Below are 24,431 nucleotides of genomic sequence, written 5' to 3' on the forward strand. Positions count from 1 at the left end.
AAATTGAGGATTGTATGGACCCAAGAACTCGAATCGGGTGATCGGTTTTTATCGGAGCTATACCAGGTTATAGACCGATTTCGGCTTTACGGGAGGTGGGTTTATGTGGGAGCAATAGCAGGTTATAGACCGATTTGGACCGTATTTAGCACAGTTGTTGAAAGTCACAACTGAACACTGTGTGCATTTTAGCCATATCGGGTAAAAATTGAGGCTTCTAGGGACTTAAGATGTCAAATCGGCAGATCGGTTTATATGGGAGCTATGTCAAGTTCTTGACCGATTTGGACAGAATTAAGCACAATTGTTTGAAGTTGTAGCAGAACACCATGTGCAAAATTTCAACCAAATCGGACAAAAATTGCAGCTTCCAAAAATTCCGTCCAGACGGCAGATCGGCTCAGAATGTCGAGACGATCAAGAATATTTGTACTTAGATCAATATTTCGAGGTGTTACAAATGAAATGACTAAAATATTGGGTTGCCCAAAAAGTAATTGCGGATTTTTCATATAGTCGGCGTTGACAAATTTTTTTCACAGCTTGTGACTCTGTAATTGTATTCTGTCTTCTGTCAGTTATCAGCTGTTACTGTTAGCTTGCTTTAGGAAAAAAGTGTAAAAAAGGTATATTTCATTAAAGTTAATTCTAAGCTTTATTAAAAATGCATTTACTTTCTTTTAAAAAATCCGCAATTACTTTTTGGGCAACCCATAGTATACCTCTATCCTATGGTGGTGGGTATAAAAAGTATGCCCCCTATCGGTTCATAACTTGGTATAGCTCCAATAACGTTGCAATTGATATCGGACAAAGAACTTGCCAGATGCGATCCATGGTGCAGGGTATATAAGATTCGGACCTGCACTTGTTAAAGTTCATATCTTATCTTTAAATTCTGACTAGATTTGCGTGTTACAGCCATGTAACACCTTTCGAGAAAAAAACCACACCATTACAAATAGTAGCGACATTCTAGAATTTAACAGCACTCATTGATGACAGAAGTCTAGCCGATTGCGGGGGATATTATTCTCATTTTCCTTTTTGTTTACACAGTTTTTCGCTTTCTGATGTTCTGAATGCATTGTCAAAATATTTGTCTTCTCAACAAGATATGAATGACTTCACATGTGTAACAGCAGACCTATGGGAGCCAAATAAGAAGGTATCATCCATTCCTGCTTTTAAGACAGGGTTGGATCAAGCCACTTTTCAGTGAATTTTTGGAATGGCTTTTGAATGTGTTTTCAGTCTACGACATCGATGATGGCCAACCTACAAAAGCAACATTCTATGGGGAGCCATCATTCACAGTTTTTAGAGTGTTCAGCAAACATTGTGAATAACAAAAACAAATTACAATACCTTCATTTTCAACTGTCCACGCAATATTGGTTCGCACCGAAATCCCGCCCAAAAAAAAATTCAATTTACTTAAGAATGACAACGTTTTCTATGGAATTGTCTGACAATGGAAGAAGATGTGTCAAAAAAAACGAAACAAACGTACAAACTTTTTTGGCCACAGTTATTTGGAATTCGCATTGCAACCATATTTTACTATGGCATACTTTTGTTTGTTTAGCTTTCGTAGTTTTTTCATTCGAAATTTGAATAAAATTTTTTTTTGGGTTTCGCAGCATAAGAGAGGACAATACAAGGACAATAAATTTCTTTTCCCTCGTGTCCTGGAAAGTGCATTTGGAAGTGAGATAGCGTTGTTGGGGATTTAAGAACGGTTGGTTTTAACACAGCATGATATAATGCTTGTGAATGTCCTTGGCCACCACAATTTATCAATCCTCGAAAAGCAAGGGGATTCGAGGGTCGGGGCTTCGTTTCGGTTGCAAATATGAATTTGTGGAAAACCAGAGACTTTGCATGTCGAAGTGTACTCGTGTTTTTGTTTGAGACAAAACCGTTTAATAGCTATGAAGCCAACTATGATTTACATTTCGCTGAAAGGACAAAGGTACTTGGGGCCAAAGCGCATTTAAAAAAAAATAAGTTTCCAAAAAAACATCCAGGTAGTTGAAGAGAATTGTTTGCCATTTGATTACTTCTGCAAATGGCTGCTGGATAAATCAATTTCAAGGAGAAATCTCCATCCGTTCTCAAATGTCATATTTGTAATTAGTTTTTTTTCGTTTCTGTCCCACTGTGCGTAGTTTGTGCTGAATTTCGCCTTGATCGGACCATATTTTCCTTTAGCTAAGGGATTGTGGACTCTCACCTGAAGTGTGGCAAAACAAAGTTCGACCTGGCCGTACTTGCTGGATTTTTAGTTGTTTCAATTCTACAAAAGTGGAAATAACGGCGGATGTCACAAAATGAGCAAATATATCATAAACAAGAAGCAAAATCGGAAGGTTTATATGGTAGCTTTATCCAGCTACTGATCGATTCAGACCATATTAGACGCATATGTTGAAGGTCATGAGAGAAGGCGTTGTACAAAATTTCTGCCAAATCGGATGATAATTGCGCCCTCTAGAGGCTCAAGAAGTCAAGATCCCAGATCGGTTTATATGGCAACTATATCAGCTTATGTACCGATTTTGTACAAAACATGGATCGATATGGCCCATTTACAATACCAACAGATCTACACTAATAAGAAGTATTTGTGCAAAATTTCAAGCGGCTAGCTTTACACCTTCGAAGACGGATAAACGGACGGACGGACGGACAAACGGACCGATATGGCTAGAGCGACTTAAAATGACATGACGATCAAGGATATATATACTTTATGGGGTCTCAGACGTATATTTCGAGGTGTTACAAACAGAATGACGAAATTAGTATACCCCCATGCTATGGTGGAGGGTATAAAAAGCAAATGCAAATTTGCCCATGAATATTCCATTAAGAAACGGGGGCAAACTTCTCACATATCAATGAGTGTTGTCCGATTCAAGTTTTTTTTCGCGCTCAATGATAAGAGGCTTATTTCTTATTGCCGAGTCCGAACGGCATGCCGCAATGCGACACCTCTTTGTGAAGAAGTTTTTACATAGCTGCCATACCAAATGGTACAGTACCTCCCAAATGTCGCCAGCATTAGGAGAGGATAACCACCGCTGAAAATTTTCATGATATTCTCGCCAGGATTCGAAGCCAGGCGTTCAGCATCATAAGCGAACTTCCTTGCCTCTGCGCTACGGTGGCCTCCAAACTTTGGGCAAACTTGTATCATTTCATGTTTTAGTTTGGATCGTTTTCTACTTAAGGCTGGTACGACTTTTCATTTATGGAAATTTTCCGAAAATCGTACTTTGACAAGGTTGCCACATTTGATTTTTTTGGGGTTCTTTAGCCAAAATGCTACCATCTATATATATAAAAGAGCTCCGTGACTGACTGCGTCATTGGCTGATTGGTTAACGCCCAGCCTAAACGCCTAAAGCTAGAACCATGAAACTCAACACGCGCGTATAAAACGAGATTTTGTCATATTCGTACGTTTAGGTACTAAAAAGTACCAAAATGGTTTCTTTTTATGTTTAAGATTTTGTGCTCAAATTAAAGAGCTTCTTGAACAAATTAGAATTGGTGACAAAAATTTCCCAAAATCGTCCGTAGGTAGGAGAAATAGTACGTTTAGTACCGCACTTGGTACTCTTTGGTACCTTTTTTGTTAATTGAGCTAGAGCTTTAAATTTTAGTACTAAGGCATGGTAACCTTCATTGAAAGGCCCAATGAGTTTTTGAACTTTGGGAAATTAAATACTAAAAAGGTACAAAATAGGTGAACTTTGCATAAGGCGAACAGGGAAAATAGAAAATCGAAATTTGGCTTAGATGATTGGGGTTAGATAGAAAAAATGTGAAAGATAGTACTGGAAACGGGAGAAACGTACGTTTAGTACCGTATTTGGTACCATTTCGTACTTTCTTTAATCATTGAACTAGAGCTCTGAAATTTTACATGTAGGTTCAACTAGGAAATGTATGCTGGCTGACTAAGTGATGTTTTTACAAATCGTGCATTTTGGTAACAAAAGGTACTAAATAGTACGAAATAGCTTATTTACTTCTACAGTGGATGGAGACGGGTAAAATTAAATAATTTTGTAAAAAATAATACGATAAGTTGTACCGAATACGAAATGTCGAAATTATACCAAGACTGGAAGAAGCCGTACATAAGTGCTGTAATTGGTACTATTTGTCACTTTCTTTATATATTGAGCTACAGCCTCGAAATTTGGAAAACAGGTACATTTTGCAGTATGTACTTTGCGACTAGAAGATTTTTTTGATATTCGTACATTTTGGTTCTAAACCGTACAAAATGGTACCTTCTTTACGGGATGAGCTACAGCTCTGTAATTTGGAATACAGGAAATAGAAAATTTTTTTGATATTCGTACATTTTGATACTAAATCGTACAAAATGCTATTATCTTTTCAAACTAAGCTTCAATTCTGAAATTTGTCATATTTAGGATTTTTTAATTTGTACTAAAACGTACCAAATGTTATTTTATTTACGCATTCAGCTAAAGATCTCAAAATTGCGATACAGTTACAAAAGATAGCCGCTTGAAATTTGCACAAATACTTCTTATTAGTGTAGGTCGGTTTGGATTGTAAATGGGCCAAATCGGTCCATTTTTGGATATAGCCGCCATATAAACAGATATTTGGTTTTGACTTCTTGAGCCTCTAAAAGGCGCAATTTTCGTCCGACTTGACTGAAATTTTGAACGTAGAGGTTTGGTATCACTTTTAACAACTGTGTTAAGTATGATTCAAATCGGTTCATAATCTGGTATAACTGTTATATAAACCGATCTTGGATCTTGACTTCTTGAGCCAATGGAGCGCACAATTCTCATCCGATTTGGCTGAAATTTTGCGTGAGTGTTTTGTTATGACTTCCAATTGTTGAGTGTTTTGTTATGGCTTCCAATAACTGTGCTAAGTATGGCGCAAATCGGTACGTAACCTGATGTAGCTGCCATACAAACCGATCTGGGATCTTGACTTCTTGTACCTCTAGAGGGCGGAATTCTCATTCGATTTGGCAGACATTTTGTACAACGGCTTCTCTCATGAACTTCAACGTACGTGTCTAATATGGTCTGAATCGATCAATAGCTGGATACAGCTCCAATATAAACCTCTTCCGGTTTTGCTTCCTGAGCCCCAATGTTCATCATTCATCATGTTATGGTCCGAATCGGACCATAAATTGATAAAGCTCCAACAGCATAACAGTTCTTATTCAATATTCTTTGTTTGCCTTAAAAGACATAACGCGCATAGAACTCTACAAATGCGATCCGTGGTGGAGGGTATATCAGATACAGCCCGGTTGAACTTAGCACGCTCTTACTTGTTTTTATCAAAAAAAAAAAAAGTAATCATGAAAAAATTTCGCTAAAAGCGAATACAGAACCACCCTTAAAACAGAAACTAACATTTGGCTAATGGCTTATGGTAGTGTTGATTAAACCAATAATTTTTATCAGTGTTAAAAACTATCGATATTGACGCAAAAATTACACTATCGATAGTGCCAACGATACCATCGTTTACCATCTCTAATCTTTACGGCCAACAACAAGAATTTCTGCTTTAGTTTCATCTTTTCCCAAAGACTTGTCTGAATTGGAGAATGCGAACATTCGCCAAAGGCTTTTCAGATTAACCTGGCTGGTTAAAGGTAAGAACTAGAAGGCTTTTTCCTGGTCCTGTGTATGATATCACAATACAATAAAATGCCTAAGTAAGGCTGTAATATCGGTCTTGGTATTGTACCGTTCTAGTACATTCGCCAATATTAGTGCGTATACTGCACTTTCCCTGCATAGAGTTTGGACATTCCTTATTATTTAAGTAGCTACCCCAGGTGGCAACAAGAAATAGTCAATGTCTAACGCTGATGACATTAAAGTCAAATTATTCCATTTTCCAACATCTCGTAGGTCATCCTATTTTAGCCCACAAGACAAGGATTAAAAAATTGCTTAGCAGAGTCAGCTTCTTTGTTTTTTATCTAAATTCTAACCACTTACCATAACCCGAACACACACACACTCCAATTCGGAAGTAATATATCCTTAGTCTGCTCTATAGATACGTTTACAAATAATAATAACTCTCTCCACAACTACTTTCCTCTGATAATGGTGAAGCAACAAAAGGCTTCTTAAGGATACTCACAAATCAACAGAGTTCCTTTTCGTCTTTTGCCATTCCACCTAGTTATTGCCAAGAGCTAGATGCTCGAACAACCCCCTTCCCCGTCCTTTTTGGCTTCCTTTCAGTTATAAACATATTTTTTTATGTACATCGTCATAGTGTCTACTTCCTTTTTCCTTTCAGACCTTGTGACCGTAATCTGCGCGATGTTGAATTGATATCCTGTCGTCTGCGGCGAGTGGAGCCATTGTGCCGTCTTCCCGGCTCCGCATTGCAGCAATTGGCCATGTGTGGTTTTTACGAAGATCTGGAGAAAGGCGTAACACGTAAGTGATGACAAATATTTATGTATAATTTTACTTTTCAATACTTTGATGTTATGTACCAGTAAACATTCTTCAACATTAAATTAAATTTGAATATGTAAAAGAGGGTTTAGTTTGACATGGCCGAAACTCATATACTTTTCAACAGGGGTTGCATATGTCATGTTATTCTTACGAATAATTAGGATAAAAAGCACTCTTAAGGTGCTCCAGAATACGAATTGGAATTTATTTGGGTACAATATAAGTCTGTAGACGGATGCAGTCCACAATTAGTGTTCATGTTGGAACACAACACCACATAACAAGTAAAAAGGCATTAAGTTCGGCCGGGCCGAACTTTGGATACCCACCACCTCGGGTATATATATAAACCTCCGTTCGTCACAATCTGATGAAAATTGGATAACTTATGCACCCAAATTCGGCATTGAGTGGTCTTATAAATATAAATCAGTGTTGAATTTTGTATTTCAAATTTCAACAAAATCGGGTAAAAAATAAGGCTTTAGTGAGCTTCAGACCCTTAACCGGCATATCGGTCTATAAGACAGCTATATCTAAATACAGTCCTATTTTTACCATATTTGGGTCGGATGGCGAGTGGCCTAAAACTACTCACTGTTTCAAATCTCAGTGAAATTGGATAAAAAATAATGATTTATGGGCTTCAGACCCTTTATCGGGAGATCGGGCTATATGGCAGCTATATCTAAATATAGTCCGATCCAAACCATATTTGAGGCGGATGTCGGGAGACCGACAAAAACTACCCACTGTTTAAAATTTCAGCTAAATCGAGTAATAAATAGGGCTTTTATGGGCTTCAGACCCTTTATCGGGAGATCTGTCTATATGGCAGCTATATCTGAATGTAGTTCGATCTGAACTATATTTGGGTGAGATTACGGGAGGCTTAAAATAACCCACATTTCAAATTTCAGCGAAATTTGGGCAATAAATGAAGCTTTTAAAGGCTTTAGGCCCTTTATCGGCAGAACAGTCTGTATGGCAACTATATCTAAATATAGTCCGACCTGAACCATATTTGGGTCAGATGTTGGTAGGCATAGAACTATTCACTTTTTTAAATTTCAGCGAAATCGGGTAATAAATAGGACTTTTATGGGCTTCAGACCCATTATCGGGAGATCGGTCTATATGGCAGCTATATCCATATAAAGTCCGATCTGAACCAAATTTGGGTCCTATGTTGGGAGGCCTGAAGCTACTCACTGTTTCAAATTTCAGCGAAATCGGTTTAACAAATAATGCTTTTATGGGCTTCAGGCCCTTTATCGGCAGAACGGTCTGTATGGCAGCTATATCTAAATATAGTCCGACCTGAACCATATTTGGGTCAGATGTTGGTAGGCATAAAACTATTCACTGTTTTAAATTTCAGCGAAATCGGGTAATAAATATGACTTTTATGGAATTCAGACCCATTATCGGGAGATCGGTATATACGACAGCTATATCTAAATATAGTCCGATCTGAACCATACTTAGTTCAGTTGTCGAGAGGCTTAAATTAACCCACTTTTTTAAATTTCAGCGAAATTGGGCAATAAGTAAATCTTTTATGGGCTTCAGACCCTCAATCGGCAGATCGGTCTATATGGCAGCTATATCTAAATATAGTCCGATCTGAACCATATTTGAGTCAGATGTCGGGAGGACTAAAATTACTCAGTATTTGCAATTTCAACAAAATCGGATGAAAAATTAAGTTTTTATTGGCATTAGACCCTTTATAGGAAAATCGGCCTAAATAGCAGCTACAATATATCCAAATATGGTCCGATTTGGCCCGTTCAAGAACTTGACCAGCGTGTATCAAAAAGACGTATCTGTGTCAGCTCAATATCTCAATTTGAGTCAGATGTCGGGAGGACTAAAATTACTCAGTATTTGCAATTTCAGCAAAATCGGATGAAAAATTAAGTTTTTATGGGCATTAGACCCTTTATAGGAAAATCGGCCTAAATAGCAGCTACATTATATCCAAATATGGTCCGATTTGGCCCGTTCAAGAACTTGACCAGCGTGTATCAAAAAGACGTATCTGTGTCAGCTCAATATCTCAATTTTTGAAGGCTGTAGAGTGATTACAACAGACGGACGGACAGACACACGGACATCGTTAAATCGTCTTAGAATTTTACGACGACGATATTTTGATGTGTTGCAAACCTAATCACTAAATGAATATACCCCCTATCCTACGGTGGTGGGTATATTGCACCCCATGACGCTATGGATTACACCCACAGACATAGGTGCGCGCTTTAAATGATAACAAGTAAAAAGGCGTTAAGTTCGACAGGGCCGAACTTTGGATACCCACCACCTCGGGTATATATGTAAACCACCTTTCGTCAAAATCCGGTGAAAAATTTATACCTTATGCCCCATAGCAGCTTTATCGAAATATGTTCCGAATTGGAGCAAATACTAATAAGTACAAGTCATGGCTCAATTGTGTATACAAAATATTGTTCTTTTAAGTAGCTATATCTAAAAATAAACCGATCTGAACCATATACGACACGGATGTCGAAAAGCCAAACAAAAGTCACTGTCTCAGATTTCAGTGAAATCGGATTATAAATGCGCCTTTTATGGGGCCTAGACTTTGAATCGAGATATCGGTCTACATGGCAGCTATTTATAACCAAATCTGGACCGATTTGGGCCAAGTTGCAGAAATATTTCGAAGGGCCTAACACAACGCACTGTCCCTAATTTCGGCGAAATCAGACATTAAATGCGCCTTTTATGGGCCCAAAACCTAAAATCGAGAGATCGGTCTATATGGCAGCTATATCCTAATCTGGACCCATCTGGGCCAAATTGAAGAAGGACCTCGAAGGGTCCAACACAACTCACTGTCCTAAATTTCGGCGACATCAGTGAATAAATTTACCTTTTATGGCCCCAAAACCTCAAATCGAGAGATCGGTCTATATGGCAGCTATATCCTAATCTGGACCGATCTGGGCCAAATTGGAAAAGGACGTGGAAGGGCCCAACACAACTCACTGTCCTAAATTTCGGCGACATCAGTCAATAAATGTACCTTTTATGGCCCCAAAACCTCAAATCGAGAGATCGGTCTATATGGCAGCTATATGCAAATCTGGAACGATCTAGGCGAAATTGAAGAAGAATGTCGAGAGGCCCAACACAACTCTCTGTCCTAAATTTCGGCGACATCGGTCAATAAATGCGCCTTTTATGGGCCCAAAACCTCAAATCGAGAGATCAGTCTAAATGGCAGCTATACCCAAATCTGGACCTATTTGAGCCAAGTTACAGAAAAATGTCGAAGAGCCTAACACAAATCACTGTTGCAAATTTCGGCGAACTCGGACATTAAATTCGCCTTTTATGGCCCAAAAACCGGTCTATATAGCTGCTATATCCAAATCTGGACCAAATTGAAGAAGGATGTCTAGTGGCTTAACACAACTCACCGTCTAAAATTTTGGCAAAATCTGATAATAAATGCGCCTTTTATGGGCCCAAAACCTTAAATCGGAGGATCGGTCTATATGGCAGCTATATCCAAATCTGAACCGATCTAGGCCAAATTGAATAAGAATGTCGAGGGGCCCAACACATCTCACTGTCCCGAATTTCAGCAAAATCGGATAATAAATGTGCCTTAAATGGGCCTAAGACCCTAAATCGGAGGATCGGTCCATATAGCAGCTGTATCCAAATCTGGACCGATGTGGGCCAAATTTAAGAAGGATGCCGAAGGGTCTAACATAACTCTCTATCCTAAGTTTCAGCAATATCGGATAATAAATGTGGCTTTTATGGGCCTAAATCGGCGGATCGGTCTATATGGGGGCTATATCAAGATATAATCCGATGTTGCCTATCTTCGAACTTAACCAGCTTATGGACAAAAAATTATTCTGTGCAATATTTCAGCTCAATATCTCTATTTTTAAAGACTATAGCGTGATTTCAACAGACAGACGGATGGACATGTCTAGATCGTCTTAGATTTTTACGCTGATCAAGAATATATATACTTTATAGGATCGGAAATGGATATTTCGATGTGTTGCAAACGGAAAGACAAAATGAATATACCCCCATCCTTCGGTGCTGGGTATAACAAAATAAATATACCCCAAACTTCGGTGGTGAGTCCAAAAAGAAATTTAAATTAGCACTTCTTGAAAACCAATTTTTATTAAGAGAAATTTGAGCCCTCAGAGAGATTTTTTTAAGCCTCCCGTCATCCAACCAGCAAGTGGTCCAGATAAGACTTTATTAAGATGTTGCTGCCATATACACCAATTTAGAGTCTAAGTTCCATAAAAAGCAGATTTTTTGGCCGATTTCGCTGAGTCTGTGGCTTGCGTAAGAGTTATCGGGATTTGAATCAAATATGACCCAGACCAGCCCCTATTTGGATATAACTTTTATTATGGTAGTGAAGTTAGAATGAAATTGGAAGATTAATGAATCCATGATGGTGGGTATCCAAAGTTCGGCACGGCCATACTTAATACAAACTTAATGATGGTCGTACTTCAAAACATTCTGAGTACGATTGTGTCAGATTACACCTGGCAACAGATGTCAGATTGCACCTGGCAACACTTGGTTTCACGTAGGCCAGGAACTTGTATAGCAGCTCTCGTATTGTATATAATGGTGCTTTATGAATATTTTCATATTTTTCATATCAAGTAGTACTTTTTCTTTTTGTTTTTAGATATTCTGTTTGTTACTCAACCATATTCCATTATTACTGCCAAAAACATGGCTTTATTGAGCAGGAGATTACAAAATTCATTTTGTGGGTGGCTTTTTTAGCTGATATTATTGTTGTCGATATTTTTATTCATTCTTCGCTTACTTTCTGTTTTTTTTTTTTACATTCCGTCTTGTAGTTTTTCGTGCTGGTGAACAAGGTCGCTTCTGGTATGCTGTCTTAGGAGGCTCCTTGGAAGTACGCTATCATGCTAGCGATGCCAACGAAGGAAAGGTAAGCACTTAAAGTTCTCGATAGTTTGCTGCTAGCCAAAAAAAAAATAACCTTTCTTAAGGAAATAATAAATTTTTAATATACGAGCGAGTGGCTCTGGCACGATGATGGTGGTGGCGGTGGTGGTGCTGCTGCTGCACCACACAGCCGAGTTTTTAATGTGGCCTCGAAAGTAGCAAAGTTTAAAGAACGGATGCTGTCTTAACAAATTTGCGCGCTAAAATTGTAGCTATTTAGCTGAAGTGAAAAGTTTTCATATTCTACTTCCAAGAAACGCGAACGTTAAAGTTAGCAAAGTTCGTCCAGGCCATAAAATAAAGATGAAATGGATACCATTTAATTTTCTCCAGATTATTTCTCTTTTTGTTGGTTATGCCAAAAAGAGAAAAAAAACACGTCTTCCTGTTCCATAAAATGGCGAATTGTAGAACGCTGTATAGCTTAGGCGGCGCCAAATAAATTGAAATTGTCATTGGTAGAGAAATGCTGGCGCCGAAAATTCGTAAAATCGATATGGCGTACTTTTCTCAGTGGAACATTAATTTAATATCATTGGGGGAACACACAAAAAATATCCACCACGAAAGCCATAAACAAATAACAAAGCAAAAAAACAACAAGAATAAATTTGTCCATACATATATTATCATGTAAATACACAATAATTGATTTCAAAAATGTGTGAAATCTTCTAAAAAAAAAACTGCGCCTTTGTTTCCAATTCGTTGGGTATTCATACGCTTTTCTTCACTCAAATAGGCTAAAATGCCTTAATTTCGAATAGGTCAAACTTTCGAATACTAAATGTGCCTTTTATGGTTTTATGGTAAAGAACTTAAACCGCCAATGGCAAAAACAAATGTTATGTGCAAAGTTTCAGTTTAAAATCTTCATTTATAAGGACTTAAAGGTGATTTGAACTGACAGTCGTACTGCCAGACAGACATGACTAGATAGCCTTAGAATTTGACTACGATCAAAAATGTTTTCATACACTGAAAGGAAAATGATTCATCACATCAACGAACGCGTTTCATTAATGTATTTTCATTAATTCAATGAAAATTTTCATAAATACAAAGAAATTTTTCATTAATGCAATGAAATGTTCAATTACTGTAAATTTTTACAGTTCATGTTTTCATTAAATGAATAATTCATTCATTTAATGAAAACATGAACTGTAAAAATTCATTGATGGAATGAAAATATTTTATTCTAAAGTAAAATAAATGTATGTGAATGATGCAAAAATGATATTTACTACTATGCATACTAAAGCAGTATAGAATAAATTAACAAAACCAAGTAAGAGCATGTAAAGTTCGGCCGGGCCGAATCTTATATGCCCTCCACCATGGATCGCATTTGTCGACTTTTATGCGCGGTATCTGTTCTTGGGCAAATAAAGAATATTGAATAAAAACTGTTATGCTATTGGAGCTATTGAAGTTATAGTCCGATTCGGATCATAACTGAATGCTGAACATTGTAGAAGTCATAGTGTAATATTTCAGTTCCCTCGGATAAGAATGAACCTTGTAGGGGCTCAAGAAGCAAAATCAAGAGATTGGTTTATATGGGTGCTGTATCAAGCTATTGATCGATCAGATCATTAAGATACGTATGTTAAAGGTCATGATAGAAGCCGTTATTCAAAATGTCCTCCATATCGGATGAGAATTGCGCCTTCTAGAGGCTCGAGAAATCAAGATCCAAGATCGGTTTATATGACAGCTATACCAGATAATGGACCGAATTGAACCGTACTGAACACAGTTGTTGGAAGTGATACCAAGACACTATGTGCAAAATTACAGCCAAAGCGGATGAGAATTGCCGGCTCTATTGCCTCAAGAAGTCAAGACCCCAGATCGGTTTATATGGCAGCTATATCGGGTTATTGACCGATTTGAACCATACTTGGCACAGTTGTTGGATATCAATACTACGTGCAAAATTTCATTTAAATCGAATAAGAATTGCGCCCTCTAGAGGCTCAAGAAGTCAAGACCCCAGATCGGTTTATATGACAGCTATATCAGGTTATGCATCGATTTTACCCATACTTGGCACAGTTGTTGGATATCACAACAAAACACCTTGTGCAAAATTTTAGCCAAATCGTATAAGAATTGTGTCCTCTAGTGGCTCAAGAAGTCAAGACCCAAGATCGGTTTATATGACAGCTATATCAGGTTATGCACCGATTTCACCCATACTTGGCACAGTTGTTGGAAATCATAACAAAACACCTCAGGCAGAATTTCAGCCAAATCGTATGAGAATTGCGCCCTTTAGAGGCTCAGGAAGTCAAGACCCAAGATCTGTTTATATGGCAGTTATATCAGGTTATCAACCGATTTGAATCATACTTGGCACAGTTGTTGGAAGTCATAGCGAAACACGTCGTGCAAAATTTCATTCCAATCGGATAAGAATTGCGTCCACTAGAAGCTGAAGAAGTCAAGATCCATGATCGGTTTATATGACATCTATATCAAAACATGGCCCGATATGGCCCATTTACAATCCCAACAGACCTACACAAATGAAAAGTACAATATTTGTGCAAAATTTCAAGACGCTAGCTTTACTCCTTAGAAAGTTAACGTGCTTTCGACAGACAGACGGACGGACGTACGGACAGACGGATGAATGTACGGACAGACGAACTGACGGACAGACGGACAGACATGGCTAGATCGACTTAAAATGACATGACGATAAAGAATATATATACTTTATGGGGCCTCAGACGTATATTTCGAGGTGTTACAAACAGAATGACGAATTAGTATACCCCCATTCTATGTTGGAACAAGTAAAAGCGTACTAAGTTCGGCCGGGCCGAATCTTATATACCCTCCACCATGGATCGCATTTGTCGAGTTCTTTTTCCTGTGCCTCTGTTTAGGCAAACAAAGGAAAGGAAATGATAAAAGAAGAATTGCTATGCTATTGGAGCTTTATCAAATTATGGTCCGATTCGAACCATAATGGAATGAATGTTGGAGACCATAGTAGAAGTCATTGTGTAAAATTTCTGCCAAATCGAATAAGAATTTCGCCCTTTAAGGGTTCAAAAAGTAAAATAGAGAGATCGTTTAAAAGGGGAGCTGTATTAAGTTATAGACCGATTCAGACCATTTTTGACACGTATATTGAAGGTCATGGGGGAAGCCGTTGTACAAAATTTCAGCAAAATCTTATAAGAATTGCGTCCTATGGAGGCTCAAGAAGTCAGTCTTTAAAGTGTGAGAACGGGTAGAGATATTACTTTGAAATTTGGAATGGTTATAGCTGAGGTGTTAGCGAGATAGTACAATTTCAAGGCCCTTGGGGTTTTGGGCGCCTTTTGTCAGGCATCTAAAGTTGGTCATTTTGGTATTTCAAACATTTGTTGGGGATGCCGAATCTTCGTTTGTGGCCCAATTTCCAACCTTATTTGGCTGGATAGTGCTTATAAATCCCTTAGGTCTCTCCACCCGTATCGGAGATATTCGACACTTATTATTATTTTTTTTTTTTTTTTTTTTGGAATTTTAACCGAGACCTTTGTATTCTGCAATTTGCTAAGGCATTTGTTGATCTACAATTTACAAAGACTTTATTTTTGTCCGAAATTTTGCATGCAGTGTTTTGTTATGACTTCCAACAATTGTTCTAAGTACTGTCCAAATCCGTATATAACCTGATATAGCTCCCATTTAAAACGATCTCCCGATTTGATTTCCCCTGAGCCCCTGGAAGCCGAAATTTTTGTCCGACTAGGTTCAAATTTTGCAGATTGTGTTCTGTTAAACCCCAAGTGGCAAATACAGTTTAAATTGGTCTATAACCTGATAGGCTACCAGGGCGCCCCAATTTATTTTTTCCTGTTACGCAAAGAAAATTTCATTTGAGCTGCAAACCGTTGCCGATACCTTTACCGAAAACTTCGCTTAGGATGGGCCAATTTTCGACTAAAGTTGCCCTTAAACCCAAATTGCCACTTACTGCAAAGAAAATAACTTCTATTTAAAGTACAAAATTCATTTAATTAAAATATTTAAACATTTTTTGTTGTTATTAAATAATTAAAAATTATTCTTAAGCTTATTCCTAATTCTTATTTAAATTAGACTGAACAAAATGCATTTGTTTTAGTTTCGATTGCCCTGCGCCTTCAAACTACTGGGTAATCTTCTCAACTTTGCAATTTGCCATTTACAAGATTGTATCATCATATGATCCTTGGCTTCCATTACTTGTACCCATCGGCGGTTGTTGTCATATGGACTGGCGGCACACAACAATTTACCGTTCTCCGAATGCTGCAGGTAAATATATTGTTCTTCGCCATGCTGGAGATGCTCATGAGGCCAAAGGATATACCACCATTGAGTTGGGGAGCTTTCATCACAGTCTGGACAATAGTAGACACTGTCCTCATCGGATTTAAGGAACCGTTGGCCGGCACTGGTGTGCACAGCCAGAGCCACCATGCCACTTGCGCTGAAATGTAACTTAAATTTTCCCTTCATCTTCAATGAGTGAGGAGTGGGAGTGAAAGTGAAGACAAGGCGTTTTTGTGGAGTAGGTCCCTTATTTTGATCGGCTAACATGAATTCATTGAATTGTTGGTTATGTACGGACACATTAAGGTCCCACGATTGATAAATGTCCAGCAAATGCTGTGGCAACTGCTTCAGTATAACGTCGGCTTTAATCGTTTGTTGGGTAGAGAGATTGGCATTTTCTCTCAGCAAATTGGTAATGGCATAGGTGATGGTGGGCACAAATTGGGAGTTATGCTTAAAGTGCTTTTCATATTGCCGCCAATAGTAGTCAACAATGACAAATTTGAGTCTGTCATTTTTTAAACTGAGGATCTGTCCCATGATGTGGGGAATCTCAATGCCACGCTCCAAAAGTTCTTCTAAAGCATTTTCCCAAACGGCTCGTGCCAAAACCTTGTCGGTTTTATACAAATCTCCTTGAATGATATTTAAATTTGGTGCCTGACTCAACATGCCACTGGCTATGGTGTTCGAGATTTCGCGCATCAAAACTTTGCTCAAGTCTTTGGAAATTTCCATTGTTAGCAGTCTGCCAAATTGATCTGTGTTAGATTTACTTTGCTGAAGTTTGTCATAGACCTGGAATACACTGCCAATGTCAATTCCACATGTCTGCAATGACTCATGCCAAAATTCATTAATTGTTTGATTATTGCAGCTTCCCATGACTTGGCACTTAGAAAACACCGGCAGCAGAGTGAGGGCCACAATAAACCGCAAAATCAATACTCCCTCCATGCTAATGGCGAGCTAATCGAGAACTAAATTCGCATGAAACATTGACAGTTTGTGATTGCGAATGTTGAGAACATGATGCTCTTTGAAGAGAAATACTTGATGAGATCGGGCAACAGAAAATCAGCTCTCTTAAACGATTCTCTTATATGTAGCGACATCTAATACAATTTATTTATATATATTGAGAATGTGAGACGATCTCTGTGCATCCACGCCGAACCCTAGGTACCCACCACAAAAATTTCTACTTATAATTCACCCATTATTACCTTAGTTCATTGATGTGATGTGGGTTATTTTGAAGACACAATATTGGCAAATGATTGGTTTGTTGAAGCTTGAAGAAGTTAAACAAAGAACGGGCTTCAATAACCGATTTGCGAACAGATACGCATCCACATAAACAGTATTGCAAATGCAAATTTGCCCATGAACATTCCATTTAAGAACAGGGGCCAATATCTCACATCAATGAGTGCTGTCCGATTCAATGATAAGGGGCCTCTTTTTATAGCCGAGTCCGAACGGCGTGCCGCAGTGCGGCATCTCTTTGGGGTGAAGTTTCTACATGGCATAGTAACTCACATATGTCGCCAGCATTTGAAGGGGATAACCATCGCTGAAAATTAGTCTTATACCCTCCACCATAGAATGGGGGTGTATTAATTTCGTCATTCTGTTTGTAACTATTCGAAATATTCGTCTGAGACCCCATAAAGTATATATATTCTTGATCGTCGTTGACATTTTATGTCGACCAAGGCCGTCTGTCCGTCTGTCTGTCGAAAGCACGCTAACTTTCAAAGGAGTAAGGCTAGCCGTTTGAAATTTTACTTCTTATTAGTGGAGGTAGGTGTAGGTGGGATTATAAATGGGCCATATCGGTCCATGTTTTGATATAGCTGCCATACAAACCGATTTTGGATTTGGCTTCTGAGCCTCTAGAGGGCGCAATTCTTATCCGATTAAAATGAAATTTTGCACGATGTATGATATCCAACAACTGTGCCAAGTATGGTTCAAATCGGTCCATAACCTAATATATTGTAGCTGCCATATAAAATGATCTTGGGTCTTGACTTCTTGACCCTCTAGAGGATGCAATTCTTATGCGATTGGAATTAAATTTTGCAGGACGTGTTTTGTTATGATGTCCAACAATTGTGTCAAGTATGGTTCAAATCGGTTCATAACCTGATATAGCTGCCATATAAACTGATCTTGGGTCTTGACTTCTTGAACCTCTACAGGGCGCAATTCTTATCCGATTGGAATGAAAGTTTGCGCGACGTGTTTTGTTATTACTTCCAACAACTGTGCAAAATTAGGTTCAAATCGATCAATAACCTGATATAGCTGCCATATAAACCGATTTTGAATTTTGACTTCTTGAGCCACCAGAGGGCGCAATTCTTATACGATTTGGCTGAAATTTAGCATGACAACAAGTATGCTAAATAAGGCTAAAATCGCTTAATAACATGATATAGCTGTCATATAAACCGATCTGGGGACTTGACATCTTGAGCTTCTAGAGGGCGCAATTCCTTTCCTATTTGGCTTAAATTTAGCATGACGCATTTTATTATGACTTTCAACAACTGTGCCAAATAAGGTTCAAATCGGTTCATAACCTGATATAGCTACCATATAAACCGATCTGGGATCTTGACTTCTTGAGCCTTTGGAGGTCGCAATTATTATACGATTTGCACGAAATTTTGTACGACGGATCCTCTCATGACCATCAATATACGTGTTTATTATGGTCTGAATAGGTCTATAGCCTGATACGGCTCCCATATAAATCGATCTCTCTATTGTACTTCTTGAGCCCCCAAAGGTCACAATTCTTATTCGAATTGGCTGACATTTTACACAGGTCTCGAACTTATAATTTATTTGTGGTCCGAACCGGACCATATCTTGATATCGCTCCAAGAGCAGAGCAAATCTATTCTTTTATCCTTTTTTTTTTGCCTAAGAAGAGAAGCCGGGAATAGAACTCGACAAAAGCGATCCATGGTGGAGGGTATATAAGATTCGGCCCGGCCGAATTTTGCACGCTTTTACTTGTTTATACTAATTTCGTCATTCTGCTTGAAATACCTCGAAATATGCGTCTGAGACCCCACTAAGTATATATAATCTTGATCGCCATGTCAATTTAAGTCGATCCGTCTGTCGAAATCTCGATAGAGGTCGAACGCGCAAAGCAAGCAGCTTGAAATTTTGCACAGATATTTAGCATCGATGTAGGTCATTGGGGATTGTAAATGGGCAATATCGGTTTAGATTTAGATACAGCTCCCATACAAACCGATCTCCCGATTTGACTTCTTGAGCCCCTGGAAGCCAGAAATTTCGTGCCATTTGGCCGAAATTTTGCATGTAGTATTTCCTTGTGACTTCCAACAACTGTGCTAAATACGGTCCAAATCGGTCTATAACCTGATATAACTCCCATATAAACCCATCTCCCGATTTGAATACTTGAGCTCCTGGAAAATTTTGCATATAGTGTTCTCTTATGATTTCCAACAACTGTGTCAAGCACGGTTTAAATCGGTTTATAACCTGATATGGACCCCATTGAACCCTTACTAGCCGCAATTTTTGTCCGATTTGGCTGAACTTTTGCATGTGGTGTTCGGTGACGACTTCCAACAACTGTGCCAAGTATGGTCCAAATCAGTCTATAACTTGGTATAGATCCCATATAAACCGGTCTCTCGATTAGACTTGTTCGGTTCCTAGAAGCTTTAATTTTTGCAGGTTTGACAGAAGTGTGGTATGTAGAATAAAATTATGCCTTCAACTAAATGTAGTTTGTATTAATTTTTAGCAGAATCCATGGTGGTGGGTTCCAAAGATTCGGCACTCTTTTCCTTCTTGTTCCTAAGGCCTCGCTTTAAAAATTATCATTTGCCAAGTTTATGCGCATCCGCACTCGAACGCGTCGCCAAACATGCTGACTGCTCTTTAGTCAGTCAAAACAAGAAATGTTGTGAATGAGAATGTGGCTATACCATTGACGAGCCCACAATTCCGTCGTCCATTATGTAACCATGAATCGAGTAGATTTTAATGCACGAAAGATTCAGTGCTGCTTGTTGTCACATAAACGACTCGCTGACCCATTACGATCATCTTTGTCTATCAACGGTGTGGATGTTGAGCAATCAGAATCTCTTGATGTTCTGGGTATGAAAATACAAAGTGATGCCCGTTGGGCTGAACCTGTATTTGAAGTGTCGAAAGAAGCATTCAAGTGTTTAGGCTTCCTTAAATGGTGTAAGAATTACTTCACTCCGTCTGATCTTCTTAACATCTACACCACTTTCATAAGGCCGAGAATGGAGTACAACTCACATGTATGGGCTGGAGCTTCAAAATCATCCCTGGAGCTACTGGACCGTGTATGGAAGAGAGCGATGGCGTTGATTGGGTACAGTGGGGTATCCAACTCTATTGCCTCCCTTCATCATCGTCGCAATGTGGGTTGTTTGGCGCTGTTCTATCGGCACTTTCATGGTGTGTGTTCGTCTGATATTCCCGTTGTTAGGATATATGTCAGGGATACAAGACATTCCAGGAACTCACACCCGTATGTAATTGATTGGCCAGCGGACCGCACAATGCATTATAGAGAGAATTCTTACTTCGCCCGAACCGTTCGTATGCATGTGTTCTCTTGCGATTAGTGCGCCATATCTATTCACATTTGCATCTTGTATAATCTTCTCCAGCATGATATTAAAGAGATCACATGATATGCTGTCTCCTTGCCTGAAACCTCGTTTGGTATTAAATGGTTTGGAGAGATTCTTTCCTATTCTTACTGAGGAACGCGTATCAGCAAGTGGCATCCTGCAGAGTCCTATTAATTTTGCAGGGATACCAAACTCAGACATGGCTTGAAATACCTTTGAACGTAAAGGAGTATCGAAGGCGGCTTTGTAGTCATCAAAGAGATGGTAGGTGTTGATTTGTCATTCTAGGGTCTTTTCCAGGATTTGGCACAGCGTGAATATCTGGTCAAGGGTGGATTTACCAGGTCTAAAGCCGCATTGATAGGACCCTATTATCTCATTGACTGTAGGTTTTAATCTTTCACACAATACGCTCGAGAGTACCATGTATGCGATGGGGAGGAGACTTATTCCTCTGTAGTTGGCACATTACGTCTTGTCTCCTTTCTTGTGTACAGGACATAGTATGCTGAGGTTCCAATCATCGGGTATGCGTTCTTCTATCCATATTGCGCAGATAAGCTGATGCATACGCCTTATCAGCGTGTCGCCTCCGGTCTTAAATAGTTCAGCGGGTAACCCGTCGACTCCTGCTGCCTTATTGTTCTTTAGTCGGGTCACTGCTACTTGGACCCCATTCGGAATAGGAGGTTAACATTCTATACCATCATCAGGGATTGGTTCTGCGGTATTCTCTTCGCCGCCAACGTCGGACACTAGCAGTTGGATAAAATGTTCATTCCATATCCTCAGCATGTTATCTGTGTCAGTTACCAGATTTCCTTCTTTGTCACTGCAGGAAGATGTGCCTGCACCAAAGCCATCGGTTTGATGTTTAATTCTTTGGTAGAATTTCCGGACTTCATTCTGACTCCTGTACATTCGTACTCAATTCGCTCACACTCACGTCTTTTTCTTTCTGCGGAATAGATGTTTCTCCTCTCTCGTTTTCTCCCGATACCTCTCCTTCATCTGGCGCCCTGCTACTGATTGCAGGGTTGCTTTATATGCCGTATTCTTGGCTCAGTAGCATCTCGACACTCTTGGTCGTACCATGGGTTTCTTGGCGGAGGCTTCCGGTACGGTACGGATTCAAGTACGGATTTCGCGGCATTTTCCATGGAGTGGGCAATAGTTTGCCACTGCGCCATTATATCATCGGAACAAGGAGTGCTTCTTCCAACAGTTGGTTCAGTCGAGTGGAGTATGCCGCTGCCATTTGTTGTGTTTGCAGCTTTTAAGTGTCCAGCTTCCGTGCAGTGTCAGATCGTACTTTCCTCGCCATGTTCAAACGGGTGCGAACCTATGCTGCAACAAGGTAATGATCCCAATCTATATTCGCTCCACGGATCGATCGTACATCTAACACGCTGGATGAATGCCTTCCATCTATCACAACGTGAACAATTTGGTTCCTCGTGTTTTGATCGGGTGACAGCCATGTGGCATGGTGAATATTTTTATGTTGAAATCTGGTGCTACCAACTACCATGTTTTTTTCCGCGGCGAAATATATTAGCCTCAACCCATTACTGGACGTTATCTCGTGGAGGCTAAACTTTCCGACTGTTGGACCAAAAATAACTTCCTTCCCTATCTTCACATTAAGATCTCCCAGAACGATTTTAATATCATGGGCGGGACAGCGGTCATATTCTCTCTCTAGGCGCTGGTAGAAAATATCGTTGGTCTGCTTGTCTTTGTCTTCCGTCGGGGCATGGGCACAAATAAGGTTGATGTTGATAAATTCGGCTTTTATGCGGATTATGACTAGCCTTTCATCCACCGGAGTAAAGCTGGAGACAAAGTGTTTCAGTTTCCGACTAACCACAAATCCACAGCCAAATTCATGCCTTGTGTTATGGCAGCTATAGTATAGTTCGTCACCGTTTGGTGTTGTATTGACGTAATTCCCAGTCCATCGCACTTCCTGTATGTCGGTAATATCTGCCTTGTACTTCTCTAATACATCCACCAGCACGTATACTGCACCTTCTCTATAAAAAGAGTGCGGACATTCCAGATGCAGATTTGCAAATCATGGTCCTTTTTTCGTTTGCGTGGGTCGTCAACGTTGGGGGGGGGGTCCGTTTTTACTATTCCTTTGTTTCTCATAGTAGTTCTCATAGATTTTCCGGGGCGCGATACTGGCCCAGCACCCCCACCGCATGGGTTTTGTGGGATTGCACATGTATCCCATGTTGCGGCGAGCCGCTTGCTCCAAGATCCGACGCTCGCCGCCAGCCGCCGAATACCTCGGAACAGACGCTGATTTTGGCCATTGGTTATTTGAAGGCGAAAATAACTCACCTTGTCATCTAGAGTATCATTGGCACTCAGTATTTAATAAAGAGCCAGTGCCACCTGACTCCTCACTTAGACTTTCCTCTCGAAAATCGATGACTCCCCGCTGCCGCATTTGCAGCTACTCCGCATAAAAACGGAACTTTCCACCATCCGCAACCTGTGGACGCGTCCGGTAGCTTTCAGCTAAGCTTCCCGTGATAACGATGGGCACCACACAAGTCGGAGCTCAAAGTTCCAGCCTGTGTGATGCTCATAGTTATCCCGTATCGGCCGGCCAGTATATTGTTACCCATATTAATACATAGCAAAGTTGATGACATATCCTTGAATATAGAAAATGTCATGCAATTGAATTGAAAGTGAAAAATCCCATTTGCACTTGAGCAATGGAAATTACAAACAAAATTATGAATAAATCATATGCTTGTTTGTCTTTTCATGTTCGAAGGCCATCATGCACACAATGGGCAAGTAAGTAAGCCTTTTAAAAGCTACGCCTATTCATCCTTTCATTTCATTGCATATGTTCTAAATCAAATATGGATTTTGAATAACAAATTCCATTTGTAAACCCAAATGTCAATATTGCACTCTTAAATTGCATATGCATGCATATTACATATTCACACTTTCACATACATGCATTTGTTCAGTCACATATGTATGTACATGCGATAAATGTCTCCAGAACGGATATATCAAATAAAGGAAATCGTCGGTTAGCCAAACATAATAAAATAAAACTTGGATTTATGTATTCACCAACATTTAAGCCGTTGTGTATGTTTATAATGTCTTTTTGATGACAGGAGGAGTAAAAAAATCAGATTTGCTGTCCTATTCTAGTTTAGCTCAATGAATAAACTCTCTAGCCTCCACAGTGAATGCGGGGGCTCCCTCCGAAATGTCGTACAATGGTTGAAACGGCATATAAGTAGAGCCTCACAACTTTTGATCCTTTGAAGTGAGGTACTTTGATTAACATTGAATGTATGTGTAAAGACATTTTAAGAATATATTGTGTTTAAAAATTTCACCGTAGGCTGTTTAAAACAGCCCAGCCAATCAAACAGAGAACAAATTATTTTGCCTAATAGAGATAAAACAAGTAAAAGCGTGCTAAGTTCGGCTGGGCCGAATCTTATATACCCCCACCACGGATCGCATTTGTCGAGTTCTTTTCCCGGCATCTCTTCTTAGGCAAAACAAGGATAAAAGAAAAGATTTGCTCTGCCATTAGAGCGATATCAAGATATGGTCCGGTTCGGACCACATTTCGATTATATATTGGAGACCTGTGTATTGTCAGCCAATTCGAATAAGAATTGCGCCCTTTGGGGCATCAAGAAGTAAAATAGAGAAATCGATTTATATGGGAGCTGCATAAGATTATAAACCGATTCAGGCCATAAAATAAACGAATGTTGATGGTCATGAGAGGATCCTTCGGGCAAATCGGATAATTGAAGATCCCAGATCGGTTTATATGGCAGCTATATCAGGTTGTGAACCGATTTGAAACTTATTTGGCACAATTGTTGAAAGTCATAATATAATGCGTCATGCAAAATTTCAG

The 24,431-nt window shown here is 39.3% G+C and overlaps 1 protein-coding gene across 1 annotated transcript in view; it reads left to right on the forward strand.

The window, feature by feature from the left end:
• Positions 1-24,431, forward strand: part of LOC106087471 (rap guanine nucleotide exchange factor 4) — a 528,050-nt gene that overhangs the window by 58,056 nt on the left and 445,563 nt on the right. The window contains exons 2-3 of the mRNA XM_059370594.1: positions 6,340-6,482; positions 11,402-11,496. Of these exons, the coding sequence (XP_059226577.1) occupies positions 6,340-6,482; positions 11,402-11,496 (238 nt within the window). The remainder of the gene's footprint in view (positions 1-6,339; positions 6,483-11,401; positions 11,497-24,431) is intronic.

The sequence above is a fragment of the Stomoxys calcitrans genome, chromosome 5 (genome assembly GCF_963082655.1).
Source record: "Stomoxys calcitrans chromosome 5, idStoCalc2.1, whole genome shotgun sequence".
NCBI lineage: Eukaryota > Metazoa > Arthropoda > Insecta > Diptera > Muscidae > Stomoxys > Stomoxys calcitrans.